Source organism: Arachis stenosperma, chromosome 5 (assembly GCF_014773155.1).
Source record: "Arachis stenosperma cultivar V10309 chromosome 5, arast.V10309.gnm1.PFL2, whole genome shotgun sequence".
NCBI lineage: Eukaryota > Viridiplantae > Streptophyta > Magnoliopsida > Fabales > Fabaceae > Arachis > Arachis stenosperma.
In genome coordinates, this window is record NC_080381.1 from 11562369 (window position 1) to 11588163 (window position 25795).

The window sequence follows — 25795 nt, forward strand, 5'->3', positions numbered from 1 at the left end:
TTTGACTTGGGATATGGATTTTGGACTAGTGTCATTGTGTGATGTGATTATTAATTAGTTAATTAATTAATTCAGTTGACAGCGTATAGAGCTTCATTATGGTCCAACTCCAATAATTAATTGAGACTACTCCAGATATATTCATCAGCGTTAAGAATATCGGAGACCTTTTTTTGGGTAATATAAAAGGACAAAAAAATCAATCATCACCGTTTAAATTTATTTTATTTAGTTTTTATAGTAATAAAAATAAAAAAATAATTTTTAAACGTTTTGATTAAAAATATCTGTTTTCTGAGACTTTTATCTTTTTTTCTTCTCAATAATAATCAATCGATAATTACTTAAACCAGCTAGCATAGCATCAATAAGCCAAGCACAAGTTGATAACATTACATAACCGGGTACGTAGCCGTATGGCCGTATCCTTGAATCGATAATAGCGCCAGATCATAGGCTTATTATTGTTATGCTTGCCTCCATGTACTGTAACGTCCTTGTTAGGTTAAGTTTCGCTTTCTGATCGATGCGATTCTATGTTGTTTCTCTGTGCTGTGCTAACATCAATGTCTCAATAATAATATCTGTATGTGGTGTATGAAGAGGCACGTTACTACGTTATACGTATCCATATATATGTAGATTATTTTTCTTCTAACGTGATAACAAATACCTAGCCATCACTCATTATTGTACTAGAGAAAAAGATATATATCAAGCAGGGTTGTTTAATTTACTTAGGATCCTATATATATATTACCAGCTACCGTCGTATTCAAACAGATAAAAGGCAAATATTGGCTCTTTCGTGTGCATATATATATGTATATTCGTACGCTTTAGGATAACATTGAGGGTACGGTCAATAATTATATATAAATATCCAACGACGATGGAGATTAATCAAATCAATAAACAAACTCAATGTAGTACTTGAGTAAATTATGAAATTCTGGTCCAAAGGTATATATATTGAGTAGTCACGTATATATACAGTGTATTAGAGCTTTATTTTTATTCCTATTCAATCCACAATATTCACTGCTGAAGCAAGTGGGGGAAGACCACATAAACGTTGATGAATAATGAACATGTTACAAGTTGCGCTAGTGTTCATGCAAACTAATTATTCCTATTCTTTCATATATATCTGCTGGTTCAATAATTCAACACAGGCTTCACATCAAGCCTAAGGGGACGCCTGCCCCGACAAAATGTTATTCGAGGGGCACTATATTTGAACATCTATATACCTGATGACAAAAACAAAATCTTGATATGCTTCCTACCTACACATTGGATTCCGCAACCACAAGATCAATAATCATCCAATCTTCAACACCACCTCCTCATGAAAATTCGAGGGTTTTCTGAAGCATTTTCATAAATAATTGTATATCATGCACCTTGTTCACTGTTCCACTATATTATTGGAAGTTTCCCATATATATTATTTTCATTGTCTTCAATATATGTCTTATCATTTAAATTATAATATTGTGGATATATACTTTACTTATTTACTCTAACATCATTTTTTAAAAAAGAAAAGTTGATTTTTTTTTTCACAAGTAGCAAAAGCTAGACAGTCACACAAGTACCGTCGTGTAGGAGTTGCGATGAATATGGTAGAATAGGATTTGGATTTAACCCTAATTTTAGATTTAAACTCAATTTTATTCTACTACTAGATTGAGAATATCTTAATTCTAATTCTATCCGTTTTTAATCTGCGGATATCTTCGGGTTACAAAAAAAGATGCAACATTATTATATAACTTGATGATAATTTAAAATAGAATTTATTTTTATGTAAAAAAATACTAAATTATCAATTAATGATCTTCTCTTAGTGACTAAGTATTTTTTACATTTAGTAAGAGATCTTTAGTTCAACATCCACTTAATATATATTTTTATATAAGTATATAATATATACATATATAAGGTGAGGATAGGATTGAGGCTCAATTCACACTCTACCTAACTCGCACGAAAATCCTACATACACCCTATCTATTGGATTGTATTGACAATCCTATCCGATCAAATATAGGTCAAGTAGAATACCCATAAATAGAGTGCATGTTTCTATTCCTAGGACCGTGCCCGAAACACTGATGTTCTATCAGAGAATTTAACGTAACTAAATAAAGAGTGCTATGAAACTAACAAGTTTTGTGATTTATAATTTTAATTAATCATTATTAATATTTTTAATGGTGTGAAATTTTATTCAATGATATAAAAATATTCACTTTTTATCTGCTTATTAAGTACGAACTAAATTTTAATAAAAATACTAGCTTGTTAAACTTTCTCTAACTTAACCGATAAACAAGAAGTAGATAGAGATTTTGGGGGCGGGGGATATTTAACAGCAATTAGACTTTTTTTTTTTGTCATTCACCAATCAGAAAATTGAACATAGTCTTTTTTTTTTTGGGTGTGTCGGTTAAATTTAGTATAGCTTAAGCGAATACAAGCCAGGCCCACTCCAGTAGGAGAACCAATGCCTTTATCCGGTAATTTCACTCGCTTAAACACTATAGCTTCTGACCCAAAAAACAATCATATACAACAATTAACATTAATGTTTTCGTCTTTCTTTCTACCAAAAATATGTTTTCTTCTTTCTTTCTACCAAAAAATTTTTTCCTAGTTTTTTTTTTAAAAAAAAGGGGGCCCGGGTGGGGTTGGTTTGGGTCTTAATATATATCCTTTCTTTCACCCGTATTGTCAAAAGCAAAACATGATGTGCTAATTAGTTAGATATTGGACTATACTATAACAAGTCCGCTTCTTCGTACAATAAGATTTTGGGTTCTAATATGTTAAATTACTTCAACCGGTCTTTCCATGGATATCCTTTAAATTTTTGGTCTTTATGAAGCCCTATACCTGAGTCTCAAAAAATGAATATTGGAGTGACATTGAAGTCTAAAAAAAAATGATTTTTCGTTGACAAAAAAAATGATTTAAAAGAGTAAAATGATTTGATGTTAACTACTTAAGTTGTTAACCTGGTATTTTTCGTTGACAAAAAAAGTGTTATTTTCCTTGTAATTAAATGACAATGCTTTCGCTTTTTATTACTATTATATATTCTGTCTCATTATCTTTTGAATTCTTAATTGATTGGAGCTAATTAGTAAAATCCAACTTTGCTCACCGCAAAAAAAAAAAAATGTTTATCACGCCGCTTAAACAGTTAAACCACTCCTAATTGGCTAATTAATTTCATCCTAATCAAAGACACGGTGCATTAAATAAGTAAAATATTATATCCAATAAAATGAAAATAATGCATTTGAAGATCCACACGCCATCTACACATGAATCGTGGCCTAAAAACGAACACATAGTCCTGAGAGCTCTGTGCAGACATGGAACAATAACAGTCGCAGACATGAAAATTTTGGGAAAAAAAAGTATAATCCAGAATGAAATCAACAAATAGATGTAGTTAGGCTAATGAATTGAGTAATGATCGAATTAGTGGCACTTAATGAGAGTCAAAATTGATAGTGCTATTTCTTCGCATGTATTAAGCTGTACACGTATCACTTGGCAGCGCCGTGAAAACATGCCCCACAAGTCACAGAGCACAACCCCCATGCATATATAGCAAGAGAAAAAGGAAAAGCAAGAGGAATTGGTTAAAATAAAATAAACGCAAACCAAGGCTTGGGGGACTTATATAGGCACACGCCGAGACATAAATTCACATCTCAGAGTTTCCATACACACTCCGAAATCGAATAAGTTGCATACATTGAGCTGCGGAAATGTGGCGGTGCGTCGCTCGTCGACTTCGTGTTCCTCCACCCTCCGACGGATCCACACCTAATCACTCTCTTAGATCTCACTTTTCTAGATTCTTCTCTGTAAGAATTCTATCTCCTTACTCTCTTTTAGGTTTTCTGTGTTTCATTTTTCCTTTACTTGATTAATCACTTCAGCTGTTCCTTTTTAACATATCCCTTCTTTCTTTGACCTATTTCATCTGTTTGATTTTGTTTCCGGCTTTGCGTCAGCTGGATTTGATTTTATTGTATTTTTTGTTATCTATTTGATTTGATTTGCTGAAACCGAATCGATTTGTTATTTTTGTTGTGTAGAGCGGAGGGAACTCGTCGTACACGGTGGTGGATCATAAGTATGATGCTGTTGTGGTAGGTGCTGGTGGCGCTGGGTTGAGAGCTGCTATTGGACTTTCCGAGCATGGATTCAACACTGCTTGCATCACCAAGCTCTTCCCAACTCGTTCTCACACTGTTGCAGCTCAGGTATCACGTACTTGATCCTTTGCCAGCTCCTTTTCGCATTTGTTTTTTAAGACAAGTCTCCACGCATTGGTATTATGATATTGGTCTGCTTGATGTAGCTTTTTTATATGAGTTCTCTGTGTGATTTGTTCCGGTGAGTTGGAGATTATTATTGTGGCATCATTTCATCCTTGTTTTACACTTCATAGCAATTTTTGATGGACGACACTTTATAGCATAGATTGCTGTTATAAATGATGCACGGGGATTCAATCAGCTATGTGTCAACTGTACTTTGATGCTTTGAAAAATAAATTGATTTTGAAATTATCCAATAGCATATTTTCTTGTCTGATGTACAATTATGAAATAAAATGTATTTGATGACGCACCAAAGTATCTAAAGTTGACATCATTAATCAAGCATTCTTGCTTGGTGTATATACTAGCAGTACTAATTCATAAGAATAAAAAATCTGTATAGGGCGGTATAAATGCTGCATTGGGAAATATGACTGAAGATGACTGGAGGTGGCACATGTATGACACTGTCAAGGGAAGTGATTGGCTAGGTATACACTCCTGTTCTCGGAAGTTTTTTATATTCATTATATCCTACGAAGTTTAAATGATTAAACAGTTTGTTCTTACTAATATCACTGCATGCTGGGATTCATTTGCCTTTAGAAAAAAGTTCTTTCTCCTATGGAGAAGATAGGTCCTCTTGTTGTTTTCTTAAAATCCTCAAAAGAACTTTAGCTGTTTTCTACAAGAATCCTTAGGTGCTTGTGCAACCATGAGAACATAAGAATAAACATTTTCTTTTGGTATGCTTTTTCATTTCTTGATTCTCAATGCAAGCTCTATGTTCTACAGGAGATCAAGATGCCATCCAGTATATGTGTAGGGAAGCACCAAAAGCAGTCATTGAGCTTGAGAATTATGGATTACCATTTTCCCGTACAGAGGATGGAAAAATATATCAGCGTGCATTTGGTGGTCAAAGCTTGAACTTTGGAAAGGGTAAATTCATTTTGGAGTATGGTTGGCTTTTTTACTTTTGAGAAGAGTTCTGACCTGGAATTCCTTTGTTGCCATGATACAGGTGGTCAGGCCTACCGATGTGCATGTGCCGCTGATCGAACTGGACATGCTTTGTTGCACACTCTTTATGGCCAGGCTATGAGACATAATACACAGTTTTTTGTGGAGTATTTTGCATTGGACCTTATAATGAATAGTGACGGTGAGTTGTTGCTGAAAACAAGTTTGTTTTATGTATTTCACCATCAATTAACATTTCAGGGCCTTAGTGTTCATTAGGCCATATGAGCAATTTTTATACGTGTGACACAACTTGTTCTCTATGCATTATATATCTTATTTTACTCTTGTTAGCGATGTTAATTGCTTTCTCAAACATATATGAGGTGGTGAAAAAAAGTGGACAACATTAAATTTTTGTTTTGAAGGTGGTGGCAAACTTAACCAATTTCCCTATTGGATATGTAGGAAGTTGCCAAGGAGTAATTGCCTTGAATTTGGAGGACGGAACATTACATCGGTTTCAAGCTGCTTCAACAATTTTGGCAACAGGGTAACATGTCTTTTTCAAGATATTTGATAGGGATTTTCTTAATTTTTTTTATAAAAGAAGAAATACGGTGTACTTCACTCATTATGGATACATGAGATCTTTTGTTTTGATTTGCTTCAGGGTTATGGTAGAGCATATTTTTCCGCAACCTCTGCACATACATGTACTGGAGATGGTAATGCCATGGTTGCACGTGCTGGACTCCCTCTCGAGGTTCTTCCCCACCTTTTTTCCTTCTGTACTTTGTAATATTTATCATATGTTGTTTGTCTTAATCATTTACATTCTTTCATTGTAAAATCTGCAGGATTTGGAGTTTGTGCAGTTTCACCCAACAGGTATATATGGAGCAGGTTGCCTTATCACAGAAGGTTGGTAGTTTAAGTTATATTTGCAACCTTGAGTTTCTTTATATTGTACCTCAAAATGTGCCTTATCCAATTACGTTGGAATAGTGTGTTTCTCATCATATTTTTGAAACTTTAGGTTCCCGGGGTGAAGGTGGAATTTTAAGAAATAGTGAAGGTGAGCGATTTATGGAACGATATGCTCCCACTGCAAAGGATCTTGCATCAAGAGATGTAGTTTCAAGATCAATGACTATGGAGATTCGGGAAGGTCGTGGTGTAGGTATGGTGGATTCATATTGATTTATCCATGTTTCACTATAAACTGTTCATTAATATATAAGAAGTCCGAGTCCTGCCATACTATCACAGTATTACTTGAGGGGTACCCTGTTTTAAGCATAATGATTTGTATAAACTAAATGCCAAGTTTTCTTCAATCTTTTCTAGAGGGTCATCTTTTTTTTTTTCCATTCCTAATAAACGAATGAATTATTCATGAGAATCATGACCTTGATATTTTTTATCGGGAATTAGAAAATAATTTTTCTTCTGTTTTAGTTAGATAGTTTAATGTTCTTTTTCTTCTTAATTAAGCTTATTAATTGTAAAAATTATTTGCAGGACCCTTGAAAGATCACATCTATCTCCACTTGAATCACTTACCCCCAGATGTGCTCAAGGAGAGACTTCCTGGAATATCGGAAACAGCTGCTATTTTTGCTGGTGTGGATGTTACAAAGGAACCCATTCCTGTTTTGCCCACTGTGCATTATAACATGGGTGGTATACCTACAAACTATCATGGAGAGGTATGAAGTTAAAATCAGTTTTTTGAGTATGATTTCTAATTGAAATATTGAAATATTGAAATTTTGAAATATATCAAGTAAAAAAGAAAAGAACCATGGATAATTATTCATACTATCCTGGCTACATATTGATTACTGGTATATCTACGCACGTTATTGCTTGGGTTTGTTAGGACGATGATATCCATATCATTTGTGATGATCTTATGCCAATTATGCAGGTGGTTACCATTAAAGGTGACAACCCAGATGCAGTAGTTCCTGGATTGATGGCTGCTGGAGAAGCAGCTTGTGCGTCGGTGCATGGAGCCAATAGGCTTGGTGCCAATTCACTTCTGGATATTGTAGTTTTTGGCAGAGCTTGTGCAAATAGGGTTGCAGAAATCCATAGGCCAGGCAAGATTCTTTATCTGTAATGGGCTGTGTGACTTTGCACTGAATTGAATCTAATACTTCAAAAATTTTACATGCACAGGAGGAAAACAAAAACCTTTAGAGAGTGACGCTGGTCAGAAAACAATTGCCTGGCTGGACAAGTTGAGAAATTCAAATGGTTCATTGCCAACAGCGAAAATTAGGTTAAATATGCAACGGATAATGCAAAATAATGCTGCTGTATTCCGTACACAAGACACATTAGCAGAAGGTAAATCCATTTTCTCGCCAGTTGTGTTCTATAGTGTGCAAGGCCTGTGTCGATATCTTCGTCCTCTGAACTTTATTTCATGCGTTCTAGGTTGCCAATTAATTGATAAAGCGTGGGAGAGCTTCCATGATGTCAAGTTGAAGGACCGGAGTTTAATTTGGTAAAATTGTTTTTCCAAATATTGAATATTTCTGAATTCTTATATTTCTAAGGACCTGCTTGTTCATTGTAAAATTTATTCGTTAAACATTCACAGGAACTCCGACCTGATTGAGACTATTGAGTTGGAAAACCTTTTGATTAATGCCTGCATCACAATGCACTCAGCTGAAGCCAGGAAAGAAAGCAGAGGAGCTCATGCCCGTGAGGATTTCACGGTTGGTTTCCTTTTCTCTCGTGTTATTGACGAATATTATAAAGATGAAGAATGTAACTGAATTTCTTGCTTTCTATTGTGCAGAAAAGAGATGATGAGAACTGGATGAAACACACTTTGGGGTAAGTTGTTTGCCAATACTGCAACTTTTCTCTCTACAGATTTTCTGTTCATGGGAGTAGGAACTTAAGTAGAGATGAAGTCGTGTCTCGTTTCTAGTAGGAACCTTGAATCTACTGGCCTTATTTGGTTTGAGGAGAAGTGGAAAACAACATCTGCAGTTAACTAGTGGGAACTAATTAGAATGTGCAATGGCTAGGTTTCATTACGCATCAGTAGGGAAAACTATTCACCTTGATCGTAAAACTAAACTATATTTGGACTTGAAATAAGGGTGTTGCAATTATCAAGAAACCATTCTAAAAGTTTGAGTCGAGTTCGCTAACATGAATTTGGTGTGATGACTCTTACTGCATCAATTTGCAGGTATTGGGAGAAGGAGAAGGTCCGGTTGGACTACAGGCCGGTGCACATGAATACACTAGATGATGAGGTTGAGTCATTCCCTCCCAAAGCTCGTGTGTATTAATTTACTTGTACGGTTTAGGCGTATTTGCTCCACCGAGGAATGACTGGTGCAACTTGAAAAAAGATGCAATAAATCGCCGTAGATGCTTGTTGATTTTTTATGATAATTGTTGCATTATTCATCGATGCGGCATCCGCAGTAGACACTGTATTTGTAGCAGAAAATAATAGCAAATACAATTCCAGTTACTGGTTTTGTATGTGGATAATAAGTTTTCTGAGTGTATATGGCCTGCCAAATGACGCTTCAGCACGTTTTTGGTTGCTATCATGGCTCCCTAAACTTGTAGCATTTCCTTACAAGTGAGGCTACATTTTAACCAGTTTTGTTCAACTCCCTAGGAACTTCTAATTGAAGACTCGAAAGTTAAACAAGTTCTACATGCGTTTTTCTCGAAGCCTAAAGCGGAAGGGGATATGCGATGAACTGTATGAACCTGGTTTTAATCAGCTCCGATTATAACTTAAAAGCAAAGAAATGCCTGCAAACATTTTACTCTTTCCCTCTTGGGGTTCCACATTCTGCGACTAGTATCGAGTAGGAAATATATACAATTTGAGAACATCCCAGTTTTCAAACGAACCAAGCCCATGTCATAAAATGAAATATCTGATTGTCGAACAAAAGCCTGTAGCATACCAAAACGAGTGCTCTCCTATTCCGAACAGCCGAGACAGCTATGGATTCACCGCCCCTGTGGGGATGGAGGGAAAGAAGCTTTTGAGAATTCTAATAGGTCACTTGGAGGTGGTCATGGGGAGGCGGCCGAAGATACGGCTCATGGGATAGAATACGCCGCAACATCCGCGATTAAACTTGTATTCAAGTTTCCTGAACTCGCATATGATCATATGCTTATGCCCTTCCCAAAGTGGCTACTATTTTCCCGTTGACAAGTAGAGATAGAGACAGTAAGGTCGCAGCAACTTCGAAGAATTTTAATCACGTACAATTTTGTTCGTCATTTCAGTATAATGCACGACAGTTATTTATTCTTTATTTTTCTCCTTTCGCTCCTTCGTACTCTTATGATCATAAATTCATAACTAAAATCAACCGGAAAAAAAAAAAAAAGAAAAAGAAAGAGATGGAGGTGTTGAACATCCTGCATGCCATAAATGTGCAATATACAGAAGATAACAATCCATTAATTTATGCTCATATATAATTTACAAAAATAATTATTTGTAAACCAAAGTCAACCACGAAAATCAGCCACCACTTAACATAACTCTATAATTTATATATGGAATAATTAAAAGAGAAAGCAGAGCAAGAAAAGAAGCCAAGTCGAGGAGAGTTCGAAACATGAAAATAGAAGCTTGAAGTACAAAAAAGATGAATAAGCTAGGAGTTGGCGCTAGGTTGATGCCTCCCTTTTTCCTTCTCCTTCACCTCACTCCCCTGCGTCTTGTCATAAGCTTCACAAACATCAGTAGAGGACACAAATCATTTTCATTAACAAATATTCAATAAGCAACGCAATCAAAACCAACAAAAAGCTACGGTTCATATATAAATATAGCAGGTTATTATCAAACCTGGGTGGTTTTCATCGATGAACTTATCCGTCTCAGTCTTGGGAAGAGATTGGTTCCCACCGTAAGTTCCTCCAAATCCTTCTTCATCGCACCTCGTAGCATACGCTTCCCCAAACGGATGAGACATCACATCCCTTTAATCCACGTACACATCAATATATATAGTCTCATCGATATACAAATTATTTAAATTAAAGCCAAATAATTTTCAATATTCTATTCAGATCATATTATTATAATATTATTTGAACTAACCCGTCTTCGGTAGTTGCAGCAGCTTCCTCGCTTGGGTTCTGATCTTTCTTCTTGTCCATGTTATGATCACTATGATCAGTTTCTGCTTCTGGGCGGGTGCAAAATCTAACGACAGAAACTTCCCGACCACGGTTGCAAGAGAGAGATCGTGGTACTGATGAAGCCGCAGGTGAATACGTCAGAACCGTCTTGATAGCGTGAAGCATGTTTATTTTTTCTTGTGCGCATACATGTTAGAAACTTATAGCAGAGTGCAGAGTGCAGAGTGTTAGAATTTGGTTATTGGTATAAGTGCACGCGTTTCAGGAAAATCTAGTATGTTCATGACAAGACACGTGGTGCAATTTGACGCGTGTCCTTAACATAAACCCTTGCGTGGTTGCATGCTCTCCAATTTTCAACTGAGCCACTGCCACGTTCTACTGAGTGCTGAAGTAGCATCTCCCAGGTGTAAGGATAAGTTTTTTTATTTAAGTGCATTAAGGCGGTTAAACCGATCTTTAAGAATAGATTGTTCTTGAATTGTTGCACTGGTCATCGTTGGTTGCACATCCTAAAGATGATCACAAATTCAGAGTTATTTTTCAATGTTAATTTTTAACGTGTGGTCAAGGATATAGTCTTGATTTTTTTTTTTTTTCTACAATCAAAGATCAAAGATATGATATAATCTTGACCTCGAGGAAAGTCTAAGAGGTTTGGTTTACGCAATATCCTATTCTATTTTTTATTGCATAGATTTGGGATTTTCAAACTAAGAATACTATAAATGAAAAGTATAAATATAAATTTCAGGGCAATTTATGTAATATTTACATAAATTGTTTGTTCTTTAAATTTATGTAATTGTATTTTTTAAATATAAAGACGTAAATACATTGTTTTATGTATCTATAAAAATTACTACTGGTAGTGATAATTACATGCAAATAGGAAAACACAAAAACTATTAGAGACTGTCATATTTCTAGACTAAGATATATAAAATAACGGTTTATATAGGCATTCACTCTCCACGTAAACTACTATAGTCTCTGGCGATTTACGCACGTCTTTCAATACACATAAATCGCTACTGGCCAAGCATCAATAAACAGAAACCGCAATAGCCTCTAGCGATTTCTGTGTTTTCCCATTTGCATGTAATCCATGTAATCCGCGGCTGGCTATAGTGGATTATGTGTTTACATAAACCGCTACTATCAGTAGCAGTTTCTATAAATATATAAAACAATAATGTATTTGCGTCTTCATATTTAAAAGAATGCAATTACGTAAATTTGAAAGACAAATATTGGAGGCTACCGTGAGGAGTGATGAGAAAAATTTATTTTTGGATTTCTTGATAGATTATTTTGTAGTAGAAAAATTGTTGTCGATTTGTGAGTTGTTAAAAGTGGAATCAGATAAGAAGGAACTAGAGGATTATATAGGTAAGTGAATGGTTTCAGGGAGTTTGTTGTACAATAATGTTATTTTGATATGTGTATTTTTGGTTGTGTTGTAGGTGGAAGGATTCCGAATTTGACCACTTTTCGTTTGCAGTCTTTTCTAAGCCAAAAAAAGAAAGTTGACAAAGAGGGTCTTGCTTTTGGTGTGGTTAAAGAGGTTGGTACTGATGCTGCTCAGATAAGTGCTCGTCCTATTCACCAGGTGAAAGAGAAAATGGTTTGACTCACAGAAGTCTTAAGAGATTCTTTCTGAGGAGGAGTTAGATGTGGGAATGGGAGGTAGATCTATTTTTGACAGGCAAAAGGGGCTTCATGGTTTCATCGATGGTGTCGGTGCACAGTCTTTATGGAGTGAACAGTTTCCTATTGCGGAGCTATCTGATAAGGTCATCCAACATGCTAGCGACGTGAGGTTATTGAAGAACGTGGAAAGAGAGAGTATTGGAAAGTATATGCAGGTAGATACTATAGTATCTTAATTATATGGTCGTTTATTTTTCATTTAGTCTGGTCTTACCATTTGTTTGTTGCATAATTGCTTCGAGACTATTGTGTATAGGTTAGACAACAGAGCTGTTATAGGGGTGTAACGATCCAATTTATAGCCCGTCATGACTAAGGCTAGCAGCTAGGCGCTACTATTCAATTGACTTTGGTAACTCTAGACCATATATTACATATATACATATGAGGCTATAACATTAGTCAAGAATCACATATCTAGTAAAATATGTCGGAATAAATGTAAGTTAAGCAGATAATACAAAGAACAAATAAGCATAGCAAAGCATAATCATATCATACATGAAACGCCATTAGGCTTAGTTTATTACATAACCTAAGTTCATACTTAACTACTTATTATTCTATGTATATACTCTATTATTTATACTTATAGGCCTCGGCTCACAAGAGCCACCCTAATCTAGGACCCATTCTACTTATTAAATATATACAAAAGAGCTAGCCCTCTACAAAGTCTATCCAGAGTGAGGGCAAGGACCACATTATGTTGAAGTGAGAGAATCACTCTGATGTGCCTGTGATGTTGCTGCTGTTGGCATCCTCCGTGGAGTCCTCCTCTCCGATCTTGAAAGAACTAGAGTACAGGTCCTCTATCATCTGATCAATCCATGCCTCTAGCTATAATCTGATGAAGGTGTCGACCCAAAGCTCTCGGGAACCCCTGGCCCATCGAACCCTGGATCGGCTGCAGAGGATGGTGGTGGAGCATTGAGCATAGGTATATCGGAGACCACTTGATCCTCATCGGTGTTGAACTATGGTCAATACTCAGGTATATCAATGATCGCAGACTCCGGTATCGGCTCTGCCACGTTCATAGGAGAAGTCGGAAAAGGATACTGGCATCTGCCGCGGTGAAGTGAAGCTTGGATAGCAGTGTGTCATAAGACATGTCAGGGTCAAACTCTTGGCTAAGCAGAGGGTGTGTTAACATGAAGTCGAGGAATTTGCCACCATGTACCCCGAATGCACATTTTTTCTGGGTTTAGCCTTATATTGTATTTTAGTAGTTGCTGAAACGCTTCGTGAAGGTTGGCCTGGTGGGTTTCTTCCGATTCTAATTTTTCTACCATATCATCGATGTAAACTTCCATATTCCGTCCAATTTGATCTTTGAAGACCTTATCCATCAGCCTCTGATATGTTGCTCCTGGGTTTTTAAGTCCAAAAGGCATTACTTTATAGCAAAAATTACCGTGATCAGTTATGAATCTGGTTTTTTCGTGATCTTCTGGATGCATCAGTATCTAAATATGTAACACCCTACCATACAAAACCTTACGCTATAGTCGTAAATCAGGGGTGGTAACACATTACGACGTCTAAAAGCAAAATACATACATATATTTGAAAGATAGTAATATAGCTAGGATCATGTGAAGAAAGATAACAAAATAAAAATCGTATTGCACTTGAAACATTGAAGATAGCAAGCGTCAACAAACAGAAATGAATGAAACGTACACACACGCGCGCATATAAATACATACATACGTAGGATTCAAAAGGATATATATAGTTACAATATACAAAAGTAGAGAACAATAACATCTAAAGCAAAATGGAAAATCCCAAAGGACGGTATTCGCTTCCGAGAGAAAATCAGCACGCTCAATGAGTTGCATCACATCCTGCATCTGTAAAATAAACAATTCTCAAAACGGGTTAGAATCAAAAGGTTCCCAATAGGGTAATAATTCCAAATAGAGATTATGTAAAAAGATATGAACCCACTAGACAATCTCATACTCCAATCAACCTAAAGCTCAAGTTTAGGGTACTTTCTAAACCAAACAGGGTAATCAAAAACTAAATCTCAGCTAATAAGTGATCTCAGATTTTCAATTCCTCTCCATGCAAGTCATTAGTCTTCTCAATATTACAAAGGTTCCAACTTAGTAATTCAGTGTTCAGTAATTTGTTTAATAATAATAGCAAACACAAGTAGTGAAATCAAGCGCAAAAAGACAAATACATCAAATAGGGCAAATAGCAGTTAAGCAGGAAATTAATTACATAGGTAAACCAAATACAATGAGCATACTCAAACAATGTCACATAAATATAGATGATGCATGCTTGTCCTACTGGCCATGAGCTCATGTGTCAGTTATTACGCCAAATCCGACACAAAATCCGGTTGACACACCAGATCGGTCTCTCGAAGCGCATCCCCGGGAGGAATTATTAATCATGGTACCATTAACTCAATGGGGAGCGCCATCTCACCTTCTCCCAGAGGTATAAACGTGTCAAACAATAGAGAGTCTTGTCTCACATCAACAAATAGTGTCATCTCACCTTTCATCCGAGAGAACGTGGGCGTTACGTATCGCCGTTCCCACGTCACATCGTAACCATGAAACAAACGGGATGAGACTTCCGTCCTTACTTAATGCAAGTGCCAAAACAAATTTAATTCAATACGCAAGTGGGATAACACCCAAACCTTGCCATAAATATATAGATATTCAATTAATACACGAGCTCCATCACCCAGACCTTGCCACTATAGCCAATTAGGCCATGCAGTCATTATGGTGTCTTTTAGTAATTAATAGGTAATTTAGCTCATTACCCCACAATTAGTTATCCATTTCATCAATTGAATTTGTAAACCCCCAATTATATATCAATTTTTCCAATTCCTTAACATGTGAGCGGGATAGAACCTCTATCCTCACCGCGGACGGAATAAAATCGCCATCCCTGCAATGTCTTGTCCGGTTGACTAAGTGGTTAATTCGAGAATAATTAATTTAGTTCATTGGACTTAGTCATACCCTATCCAGGATTAAAAATGAGTTATCGGGGTTCATTTAGAGTCTACAAGCATGCCAAAAAGGCCTAACAGTAAAAAATAGAACTTATTCACAAAAACAGGGCCTGTATGTATGCACACTGCTATGCACACGCACACACTAAAAGGCAGTTCCCGTCTCATATGTATGCACGCCTTGCAAAACTTTCTTGTTGTGCATATGCTCACACCTCGTGCGTACGCATGAGCCTTTTTGCCCATTCTGTGCTGTGTGCACACACCATAGTTTGCGTGGGCATGCAAACCAGAAATTTTGGTTTTCTACAAAGTTTCAGATACTGATTTTTATTTGTTTATATCTTTCTTTATAAAATTTTGATTTCTTCCATTCTTAAACCATTTTAAAGTTCTTTTCATTAGCTTCAATTTAAGATAAATTTTACACAAATCCAAGCTTCGAGCACCAAGTTATGACGCATCAAAGTTGGTCAAAATTCAGTTAAATTCATTTTCAAACCATTCTAAAACCACTTCTATGCATTTCAAACTCATTTTTCATCTTATCTCTATTCCACACCTAATCAAGAAAGGTCAACCATACAGTCATACTCCTTCCAATTTCATAAGTTTTTTTTATCAATAATCACATTAACAATCCAATCACACAACCAAATCCTCATTATTCCAATCAACAATTCACTCATGGCAAATTCATCACTTACCATGACTTACCTTATAGGGGATATCTCACCCTATCTCGGTCTTCGGCCCAATTTTCATATCAATTGCCAATATAGGCAATCATACCACACCAAATCAATTATATATATTCAATTCCATTCATACTATGACATAGCACTCATCAAACACCAAATTTACATAACTAATTAATTCACAATTCACCATTTATCCTAAATCATTCTTCGAGTACATCATCAATCATTTTCATTTAACACTAACCTAGGGGAAGTTAACCTAGGTTTTCACAAAGTTTTATACAATGCCTATCTGAAATTAAGACTTGTATCTTCGTTGATGGCGGTCTCAACCTCGAAAACTCTTTTTCGGCAATTCTCACCTTCATCGGCTCAAACTCCACCAATTCCATACCAAAGCGATCCAAGGAGTTCAACCCCGCGCCAAAATTTCACCGGACTAGCTCTGTCTCACCCCACAATCAATCCATACAAGCTCTATTCCATCTAATCACAAGATTTTCACATAATTCAAATTCAGTGAGTTGTACCTTGTGCAACTCATCCATTGGTGTTGGTCGGCTAGAGATGTCTTGGGGGTCAAGCTCGGCTAGGGCTGGGATGTCGTCTGTATTCTAGACAAAGTTGACCTATTGAATTGTTCTGTTGATGGTGGTCTCAATTTTAAACCTGCATTTGCAACATTGTCTTGCATCTATATAGTTGGCATGTACAATTGCAACGATGTTGTTCTACACATGAAACTTTACACATAGGTGAATTGTAGAAACAATAGTTCCGAAAGAATTAAGGAATGGTCATTCAAAAATAACATTATAAGGGCTGACGCAGTTAACCACTAAGAATTGAATATCTAGGATTTTCGAGCATGGATGCTTTCCTAGTCTAGGTCTTAACCAAACATAACCTGTCACGGGAAATCTTTCTCCAAAGAAGCCTACCAATTCCCTGGTTGAAGGCTGTAGAGCTTTTTTGTTAAGCTGCATCTTTTGAAAAGTTGAGTGGAATAATATATCGGCATTGCTTCCTGGATCAAGTAAGACCTTTCTAACTGTCAGGTCCCCAATGTTTACTGAGATGACAACATGATCATCTAAGTTTGGGCATTGTGACTTGAAACCCAATGCATAAAAGGAAATGTGATTGGTGGGGAGGGTTTGCTGTTGTGTTGACGAAGATCCTTCCATGGTTAGCATTATTCCTAACTTCATTTTCTAGCCGAGCTGATGATTCCCCCTACAAAACTTCCTAAAATGTATTTAATGACTCCTCTTCTGGGAAGTTCAGGTGGAGTAATCCATTTCCCTTTGTCTTTGGATGTTAAGTTAAAGTTTGGTTGATCTGTTGCAGGGCTTGTTATGTATTTTTGAATTCTGTCGTTGACGTATTTGTCCACCAATCCTTGTCTTGCCAGTCTTTCTAATATGTCTTTGGCTACTACACATTCATCGGTTGTATGGCCAAACTTTTGATGGAATGTGCATTACTTATTCTTGTCCACATACTTCTGATCTTGATAAGTTCCTGCTCTGCTGTATGGTTTTATGATCTTAGGATTTCTTTTATCATCTCTTCTCCTTTCCTATTGAACTTTGTATATAAGTCAAACATCAGTGTCAACTTGAATGGATTCTTTTGTTCTTGTATTTGATTTGGTTTCCATGTTTGTCCTCTTCTCTTCGACGTGTTTGCTTTTCGGCTTTTCTAGCTTCTCTGAGTTTTTCAATCTCTATCTGCTCTGATGCTTTATCTCGGAACTCAATTAATGTTTTAGATTTAGTGACTGCATTAGTCTCCTGGAATCTTCCCGGGTGGAGACCGCTCTTCAGGGCATGTAGGTGCACATTCAGACTGAGATAAGGAATTTTCATTGCTATCGTGACAAACCTTGTCATGTAATATTTCAAGCTCTCATATTGGCCTTGCTTGATGGTGATGATGAAATCAGAGTTATGGACGTAGATCTTTGAGGCTGCAAAATGGTTGATGAATAGGTTGACAAACTCTTTAAAGCTGAAAATTAAACCTGCAGGCAAACTAGAAAACCATAATAAAGCAGCTCCGTCCAAAAAAGTTGGAAAGGAACGACATAAGATTGAATCAGAATCGCCATTTAAAAATATCATGGATTAAAATTTAGTGCTGTAGGTTTTGGGGTCGTAGAACCCCTCATATGGTTTTAATGTTGTTGGGAGTGTGACATTTTTCGGCATTTGAAAATTCATTATTTCTACCGAAAAAAGGATTTGTTCTTCTTTTTATGGATTTTGGGAGAGTGACTTCCATTGTCGTATTTGTTTCAGAATGATGTTCATCCTCAGGATTTTCCTTGCTTGCATTCTTTTTCTCACCCTCCTCCCTATCCCCACCTATTCTACCCACTAGAAGGTCAGACATTTTCTTTACTTTCGCCTGGAAGGCAGTATTCATATCTACTAATTCAGCATTAGTGCGAGGGGTGGTGGTACTGCATCGTTATCCATGCTTGGAGTTCTACAAAAAAGAAGTAAAACAAACAAAGAAAGAGAATTTGTGGGGTAACACTAGAATTCAGCCCCACGGTGAGCGCCAAATGTTTCGTCAAGGATACTCTTCTAAGTATAGCTTGTCATTACTTCTTGATAAATGCTTTCACGTTTCCAGCACAGCAAAAATGGGAGATCCGCAGAGCTTTGACCTGGACGTGGAATTTACAAAAAGGATTTTGACGTTCAAATCAATAATATATCTCTTAAAGTGAAAACAAGTAAACTAAACGTATTAGGACTGTGATTTATTCTCCGATCCTGCCCTTTAGCCTTATTAGTGATGCTATTATCGTTGTTCAAGGTAACCGACCTCTCACCATCATTTCTGAGTTTTGGTTCGAATCCGAGAAAGGTGGAGGCCATTTTTTATCGGGCAGATCTTTATTTAAAATATTTTGAATAAGAATCCGAGGTATAACCGATGTCATCCAAGTTATAAGGGTTAATGAAAAAAATATATTAAAAAAAAATATCATTTACTTTTGTTTTTTTGTCATAGTATTACTATTTTCTAAAACAGTATTTTAAGTAATAATATTTGAGAATAAAAAAAATGAACAGCTAAAATTTATTTATTTAGTATCTAAATTTTATTAAAGATCTGTTGTGGCCAATAAATTGCTACATGCATAAAGTGAGATGCCAATTCTCAACACTACATTACCGTGCTAGTTAACTTAAGTTTTTAACCATATTTTGGGCTGGAAGTTTTTTAACCTTTATAGGACTAAAAAACCATCAAGTTGTTGGATAATCATGGTGCAGTAACCCAATAATGCATTTCAGCCCAAGAAAAAACTGTGCGTAAAGTTAAGAGAGAACTGAAACCATTCAACAACCCACCAAAAACAGCAAGCAAAAACTTTGTCAAGGCTTGTTGTTCTTTTTGGTGAACATTGTCACTTTTGTTTTTTGTTCTCCTATTTTTAATGCAGACAAAGAAGCCCAATAAGACCTGAAAATGAAATTTTATTTGCCAAAAGATTGTATTATCAGCGTTTGGACCCAACAAGACAAAGGATTATAGCGTTGCATTGTATTAGTACTTACGTAGATAATTTCCCTTCATCTTTCGTTAAAGTTAAAAAAATCAGAGCCTCTTGTTTTTTCTTTTTCTCTCCTTCCGGGAAGCACGTGAATTAGAAATTGGAGCCGTGTTTAACCAGGACTCTAGATAGTAACCCATATGCCATCGTGTAAATGACGCAATTCAACTTTCTAGTTCTAGGCGTAAAGATCACGCAGCTTTGAATTGTTCTTTTGGCCAGCTTATCTTTGCCGTCTATGTATGTTGGGGTAAACACTAGAACGATAAACATAGACACCGCCATTGTCCCCGCTATTTCCCAAAAATACCCCTCATAATTATTATTATTATTTTCAAAAGCGACACGTCACTGACAGCGCTGCCCCACCCGATAAATAAATGAACCGCACCTAACTTTCCACGCCTCACAATCTGCTACCGTCAATACAATCAAATCTCAACCGTCAGATCTACACAGCCCTATTATATAAGATAGGTTTGGGTTTTCTTCTTTATGTCATTCATCTCCTTCTTCCCTTATCCTTATCCTTTTGTTTTCGATTAGCTCAGATCTTGTTCACGCGTTTTCTCTGATACACCTATTCTCCATAGATCTGTATGGATCCGATCCAGAGCTGCATGCCGATGGTGCTTTTGTTCGGGTATAGTCAATTTTCTATTGAATTTTCGCTTAGTAGAGCTTTGATGTATAGGTTTTTACAGTTTTAATTTTGTTTTACAGGTTCTACAAGGATCTGACGCTTGTTGCCTCAGATCTAACGTTCAGAGGTGTGCGCTTCACGTTCGTCTTGCTTTTGGAATCTGTTTCGTAGCAAGTCCTTTGTTCATGGGTTTATCGAGGCTCTTGAGGTGTTGTGTTTTGCAGGTACGGCAGAGAATCGGTTACTGGATGGACCCAGCGTAGATCCATAGAGAAACCAATCTGTTGCCGCTTTTCCCTAGTTGATATCTCCGTCTCCAGATCTACCATGATCGATTGCAGCGAAGCTCGTTCTGGCGAAGAACTCTGTTACCTATGTTGCAGATCTCAGAAATTGTAAAAGAAAATTAGTGTATGCTTTGAAGTTAAAGAGGAGGACGAGAGTGTGTGGATGTAGATTACGGGATGAAGAACCTCAATAACGCTGAGCGGGTTTGAGGTTTGGAATCCTGAGTGATCTTGTCATCCGACCTTTGCCATGACAGGTGCGCTTGCATGGCAGGTCAAACAAAGTTAATAAAAAAAGAATTTATTTGGTTTTTGGGGGTGAATCGCACGGGAGTTGCCCGGGGTCACCCCCTTGTGTGTGGTGTGTGCTTCCTTTTCGTTCTGCTCCCTTTTTATTACCTATCTGTTGCTCTTTCAACACCGGACGGGATGGAAACACCAGCAGATACGCATGCTCGTACGCTCCAATAATTGAGGTATCATCTTAACAGTTATTCGCATTAGATCATTATATACTTACGTATGTACCGTTAAAATTCGATGGAAAACCTAATTTCTAATTACATCCCCAACTTAAAAGGACTGGTAAATTAAATAATAGTAGCAATTAGTTTTTATCAGTAGTTTTATTTTCGTACATGGGATATATATGCTTTTTATAATTTACCTAATATACATCGAAGCAACATCATTGTGCAAATTCTAACACCTTAATTTTTATTAATATTTTGAATGAAAACAGCTCATTAGTTATCGCTTGTTCAGTTAGTTTATAGTACAATCTTCGTTTTTTTTTCATATTTTATAAATAATATAGTACAATTGGCTTTTTAGTTTATAGTATAATCTTCGTTTTTTTAATTCTATATTAACAATGGAAATGTGCACCAACAGTTTTGTAATTTGGTATTAATTTCATTCATACTCATCGAGCTATTAATTTAGGGGCAGTTATGCATTTTATAGCTCTACTACCGGTTTTTGTAACAATGATGTACTTCACAATGAAAAGGAAGAAAACACTGGCTGTAAAAGTTTGTAGTTTAGAAACATGTTCTCTTTGAAGCCGATGTTGTCAGGAATATTGCTCGAGGAAATCTGGCGTTGAGAAGGATGTCGCATTAACATTTTCGAGTTGTTTCAACCCGGCTGCTTTGCGATTTCGAAGCGTTGAAGAAACGTCAACATTGGCAGTGGAGCGAAGCTTTCACATGATGATTTTAGTATGGTTTTCTAGTCTTTCATCAATATATTAAGGTGAAGATCCTTTAAATTTCAGTACGTATCATGTTTGATGTTTATAATATTTTACGCGCCTAACGAATTACACATTTAGTTTAGCTGGAAAACTGTAATGTTTACCGAAGCACGCCTTAAACCCCCACCCTCCCCTCTTCTTTTGTTTCTTTACACAGTAAATCCGTTGGTTGTTGATGCCGTTATGTTGCATTTTCATTTTCAGTAAATCCTTTTTTAAATGAAGTAATGCTCTAGTTCTTGTGTAGTGATTCTCATTTATATGGTTTTTGTTAGCTATGTATTGTGCTAGGATAGAAATATGTTGTTTGGGATAAGTGAATTTTGAATCGATGAATTAGATTCTGTCTTTTCTTGCCTTTGCTATATATTTGTATGTTTGTAATTACCAGCTAAATGCTCATAATTACGCGGGTAATTTGTAGTGTGCGACTTATCTGACGATTCATGCAATACATATCTTGGAATTAGTTTTTTTCGAATGCTGGACACTAGCTTTGGAATTGGTAATATACAGCTGGTGCCCCTTGCGGAACATTTAGTGGTGTTAGTCGAATGTGGTGATAATTTCCGTGAGATGTTTCTTCTGGAGGATGATGGCTTTTTGTGCTTCTGAAATTCGGCTTTTCTGCTTAAAAATGGTCTTTAGATATCTTTGTTACATTACGATAGCTTCTTGATTTTTCAAATGCAGCGAAGAATGTCACTAATTTTTGGTGTGATATATATATAGTTGTTTAGAATTTGGATATTAATCTGGTTTGTTTGCAAGTATTTATGAAAAATGAGATTTAAATTTGATGATTTTATAAGTAGGTTTATGTTTTTTGCTATGGCTGAAAATATCTTCAAATAATTCATGAGAATGAATTTTGATCAGAATATTTTTTTTTCAGTGGATTTTTCAAATAGATAATCTAAGTATATTTCTACGGATCATAAACGATATGCTAATTACAAAATGTTGGTTTTTTGGTCGGCAGATTCAAAAATTAGGTTTTATTTTGGTATATTTGCCCAAATTAATATTGGTAAATATGCCAAATTTGTTCAATGTTCCAATGTTTTAAATAACCAAGGCTAATCATAATTCCCGATGGATCTTCTCAATGTATTGAAAAAAAATTGAGTGTAAAGTATGGTTTTTAACTCTCTTTTTGTTTTCACTTATATATTTTTTTTATTTATAAATAAAATTAATGGTGAGAGATTATATTTTATTTTTTCGATTTTTCAAATTGGTGTGTTAAATTTCTAAATCTAATCTTTGATTCCTCCGTAGTCTCTGGTTTTGAGATTCCTTGGTAAATTATTTCTAAATTGTAAATAAATTAATGTATTTTAATTTTTCATCTATAATTTATTAATATCTTTTGAGTCTTTTTCTTAATGAGTCTCTTTTTTTGTAAATATTGGACCTTCTAGCCTTCTCCTGAACAAAAGAGTCTCTGTACTAGTATAAAAACAAATTTGTTAGGGTTCTTGAATCAAACTGTGACTGAAATTCTGAAAGTGGTATCTATGTATGATGTTACAAAATCACTAATCTCACTCCGACAAAAAGAAGAAAACAAATCTTGTGGGCCAAAACAGTTGCAGAAGTTTCCTACCTTTTACTTCCAAGACCGACGTGGTCCTCAGTTCTGTAATTCGATTCTTTGCCTGCGTTTCTTTTCCTCGTTATCCTTCTTTGGTCCAGTTATTAATTTGTCATTTCCCTGTTTAGGTTTTGGATACTATCTTGACATTTGCTCGCTTAAAAGATCTGTAAGCTCAAAACGGTAGAGCGCTCGGAGCATTGATAGTGCTTTGAGAGGATGGTGGTTCGAATCCACCCGGGTCTAACATTTGTTATTATCTTTTCAGATTTGTAATTAGATTTTTAAAACGTTTTCATCCACTTCATATCACTGTTTTATACTTCTATCATGTATCTTGTTTACCATATTCTATTCAGTTAAAATGCTTATGCTATTAAGTTACTTTTAGAACAGTAATGATGAGATTATAAATTTAAAATTGGTGTAAAAATTTAATTAAAATTTTAAAATAGTAAAATTTAACTATAAATTTAATAAAATTATATAGATTATGTACAACTTTTAAAATATCAACGAGCATTTTTTTAATGAGTTTTTTAATGACGAGTGGAGTTTATTTTTTAATAATAGTAAAAAATATTTAAAAACACATAATGTGCTACAGATATTTAAAAAGAATTAGTTATTAAAATTTAGTTATTATTACCCAAAGAATATTAAAAAATCAGTAGAATTTATTATTTAGTGAATTTAATTTTTTTAATCTTGTAATTATATTATATATTTTTTGTTCATATTTTAAATATTAATGACTAGTCGATAGTTAAAACTAATATATTCCGCTAGTCCTCACATTCCTCATCGTTAATGGCCAGCTCGCGACTAAAACCTCATAGTGGTCCTCGAGATTGACGCCGTGCACTAAAATTGCCCATGAGATTCAAATTTCACCAATTACGTCCCTAAAATTGTGAAAATTGCACCATAGTAGTCCCTGACCCGTTTTCCGTTAACGGCGCGATGACGTGGCTTAATGATGTGGACCTTTGGTGACACGTGTCACCCCATGGTTTGTCCACGTGTAACGGTATGTTGACGTGTCGGTCAACGACACGTGGCATGTTGACGTGGATGAGTATGCCACGTGTCACAGTGCTATTTTGCCACGTGTCAGATTATGCCACGTGTCGCAATGCTATTTGTCCACGTATCATCTACTATGTCATCGTTACATGTGCATCAAATTGGTCCCTTACTTTGCATCAAATGACTCATTTTAGTCCCTGAAATTGAATGTCGTGCACCAAATTAGTCCCTTCATCATTTTTTTTCTAATTTTTTTTATAAATTTAAACTTCTCATTATATATTTGAATACACTAATTTTAATTACATTTTTTATTATACATATTTTATAATAAATTTTTTAATTAATAGTGTTAACTTATATCATTAGAGTACATGTTAACTAAAACCAAAACTTTATTATTACCTCTTGTGTTTATTTGTATCTGTTTTAATGCTGTTCAAATCATGATTATAATAAATATTTATATTGATTAATAGTGTAATATATAAAAAAGCCGCCTAACTAAATTATAGATAAAATGAATTATTATAATCGACAGTATAAATCTATCTTATTAATTTAGTGAGAAGTTAATTATATGGAAAATCAGACATTCTTAATAAATATTTTATGAATACTTGATAAGGCACTAATTAACTAATATAAATTCGTTATTAATTAATATAAATTCGTTATTCCCATCCATTTTAAGAATGTCCGATTTTCCATATAATTAATTTCTCACTAAATTAATAAGATAGATTTATACTGTTAATAATTCATTTTATCTATAATTTAGTTAGGCAATTTTTTCAAATAAGTACTTATTATAATCATGACTTAAACAGCATTAAAACAGATACAAATAAACACAAGAGGTAATAATAAAGTTTTGGTTTTAGTTAACATGTACTCTAATGATATAAGTTAACATTATTAATTTAAAAATTTATTATAAAATATGTATAATAAAAAATATAATTAAAATTAGTGTATTCAAATATATAATGAGAAGTTTAAATTTATAAAAAAATAAGAAAAAAATTGATGAAGGGATTAATTTGGTGCACGACATTCAATTTCAAGGACTAAAATGAGTCATTTGATGCAAAGTAAAGGACCAATTTGATGCACATGTAACGATGACATAGTAGATGACACGTGGACAAATAGTATTGCGACACGTGGCATAATCTGACACGTGGCAAAATAGCACTGTGACACGTGGCATACTCATCCACGTCAACATGCCACGTGTCGTTGACCGACACGTCAGCATACCGTTACACGTGGACAAACCATGGGGTGACACGTGTCACCAAAGGTCCACATCATCAAGCCACGTCATCGCGCCGTTAACGGAAAACGGGTCAGGGACTACTATGGTGCAATTTTCACAATTTCAGGGACGTAATTGGTGAAATTTGAATCTCAGGGACAATTTTAGTGCACGGCGTCAATCTCGAGGACCACTATGGGGTTTTAGTCGCCAGCTCGCATCCCATTCCTCTGCTTACTTTATATTAGTTTTTTTTTTCCAT

General features: G+C 35.5%; 2 protein-coding genes and 1 long non-coding RNA gene across 6 annotated transcripts; 2 read left to right on the top strand and 1 right to left on the bottom strand.

The window, feature by feature from the left end:
• The first annotated feature begins 3445 nt into the window (after nucleotides 1-3445).
• On the top strand, nucleotides 3446-8902 carry LOC130981798 (succinate dehydrogenase [ubiquinone] flavoprotein subunit, mitochondrial). Its single transcript, XM_057905506.1, has 16 exons — nucleotides 3446-3887; nucleotides 4122-4289; nucleotides 4753-4840; nucleotides 5145-5291; nucleotides 5374-5514; nucleotides 5781-5865; nucleotides 5985-6078; nucleotides 6173-6236; nucleotides 6352-6495; nucleotides 6837-7024; nucleotides 7246-7420; nucleotides 7500-7670; nucleotides 7761-7830; nucleotides 7927-8047; nucleotides 8131-8168; nucleotides 8533-8902. The coding sequence occupies exons 1-16, from the start codon at nucleotides 3789-3791 to the stop codon at nucleotides 8633-8635; spliced, it is 1896 nt and encodes a 631-aa protein (XP_057761489.1). The 5' UTR covers nucleotides 3446-3788; the 3' UTR covers nucleotides 8636-8902.
• Nucleotides 8903-9768: 866 nt separating this feature from the next.
• LOC130982923 (uncharacterized) lies at nucleotides 9769-10703 on the bottom strand. 2 transcript variants are annotated; one of them, XM_057907066.1, is made up of 3 exons: nucleotides 10432-10702; nucleotides 10177-10310; nucleotides 9769-10056 (listed from the first exon to the last, which is right to left on the bottom strand). In XM_057907066.1, the coding sequence occupies exons 1-3, from the start codon at nucleotides 10635-10637 to the stop codon at nucleotides 9983-9985; spliced, it is 414 nt and encodes a 137-aa protein (XP_057763049.1). In that variant the 5' UTR covers nucleotides 10638-10702; the 3' UTR covers nucleotides 9769-9982. The 2 variants fall into 2 exon arrangements, with proteins under 2 accessions (XP_057763049.1, XP_057763050.1); XM_057907067.1 differs by having other exon boundaries at nucleotides 9788-10039; nucleotides 10432-10703.
• A 9161-nt stretch (nucleotides 10704-19864) lies between these two features.
• On the top strand, nucleotides 19865-23550 carry LOC130980908 (uncharacterized). 3 transcript variants are annotated; one of them, XR_009086937.1, is made up of 4 exons: nucleotides 19865-20101; nucleotides 20182-20228; nucleotides 20326-21645; nucleotides 23372-23550. It is a non-coding gene; the product is annotated as an uncharacterized LOC130980908 (long non-coding RNA). The 3 variants fall into 3 exon arrangements; XR_009086936.1 differs by lacking the exon at nucleotides 23372-23550 and adding an exon at nucleotides 22071-23035; XR_009086935.1 differs by lacking the exon at nucleotides 23372-23550 and having other exon boundaries at nucleotides 20326-21870.
• The last annotated feature ends 2245 nt before the right edge of the window (nucleotides 23551-25795 follow it).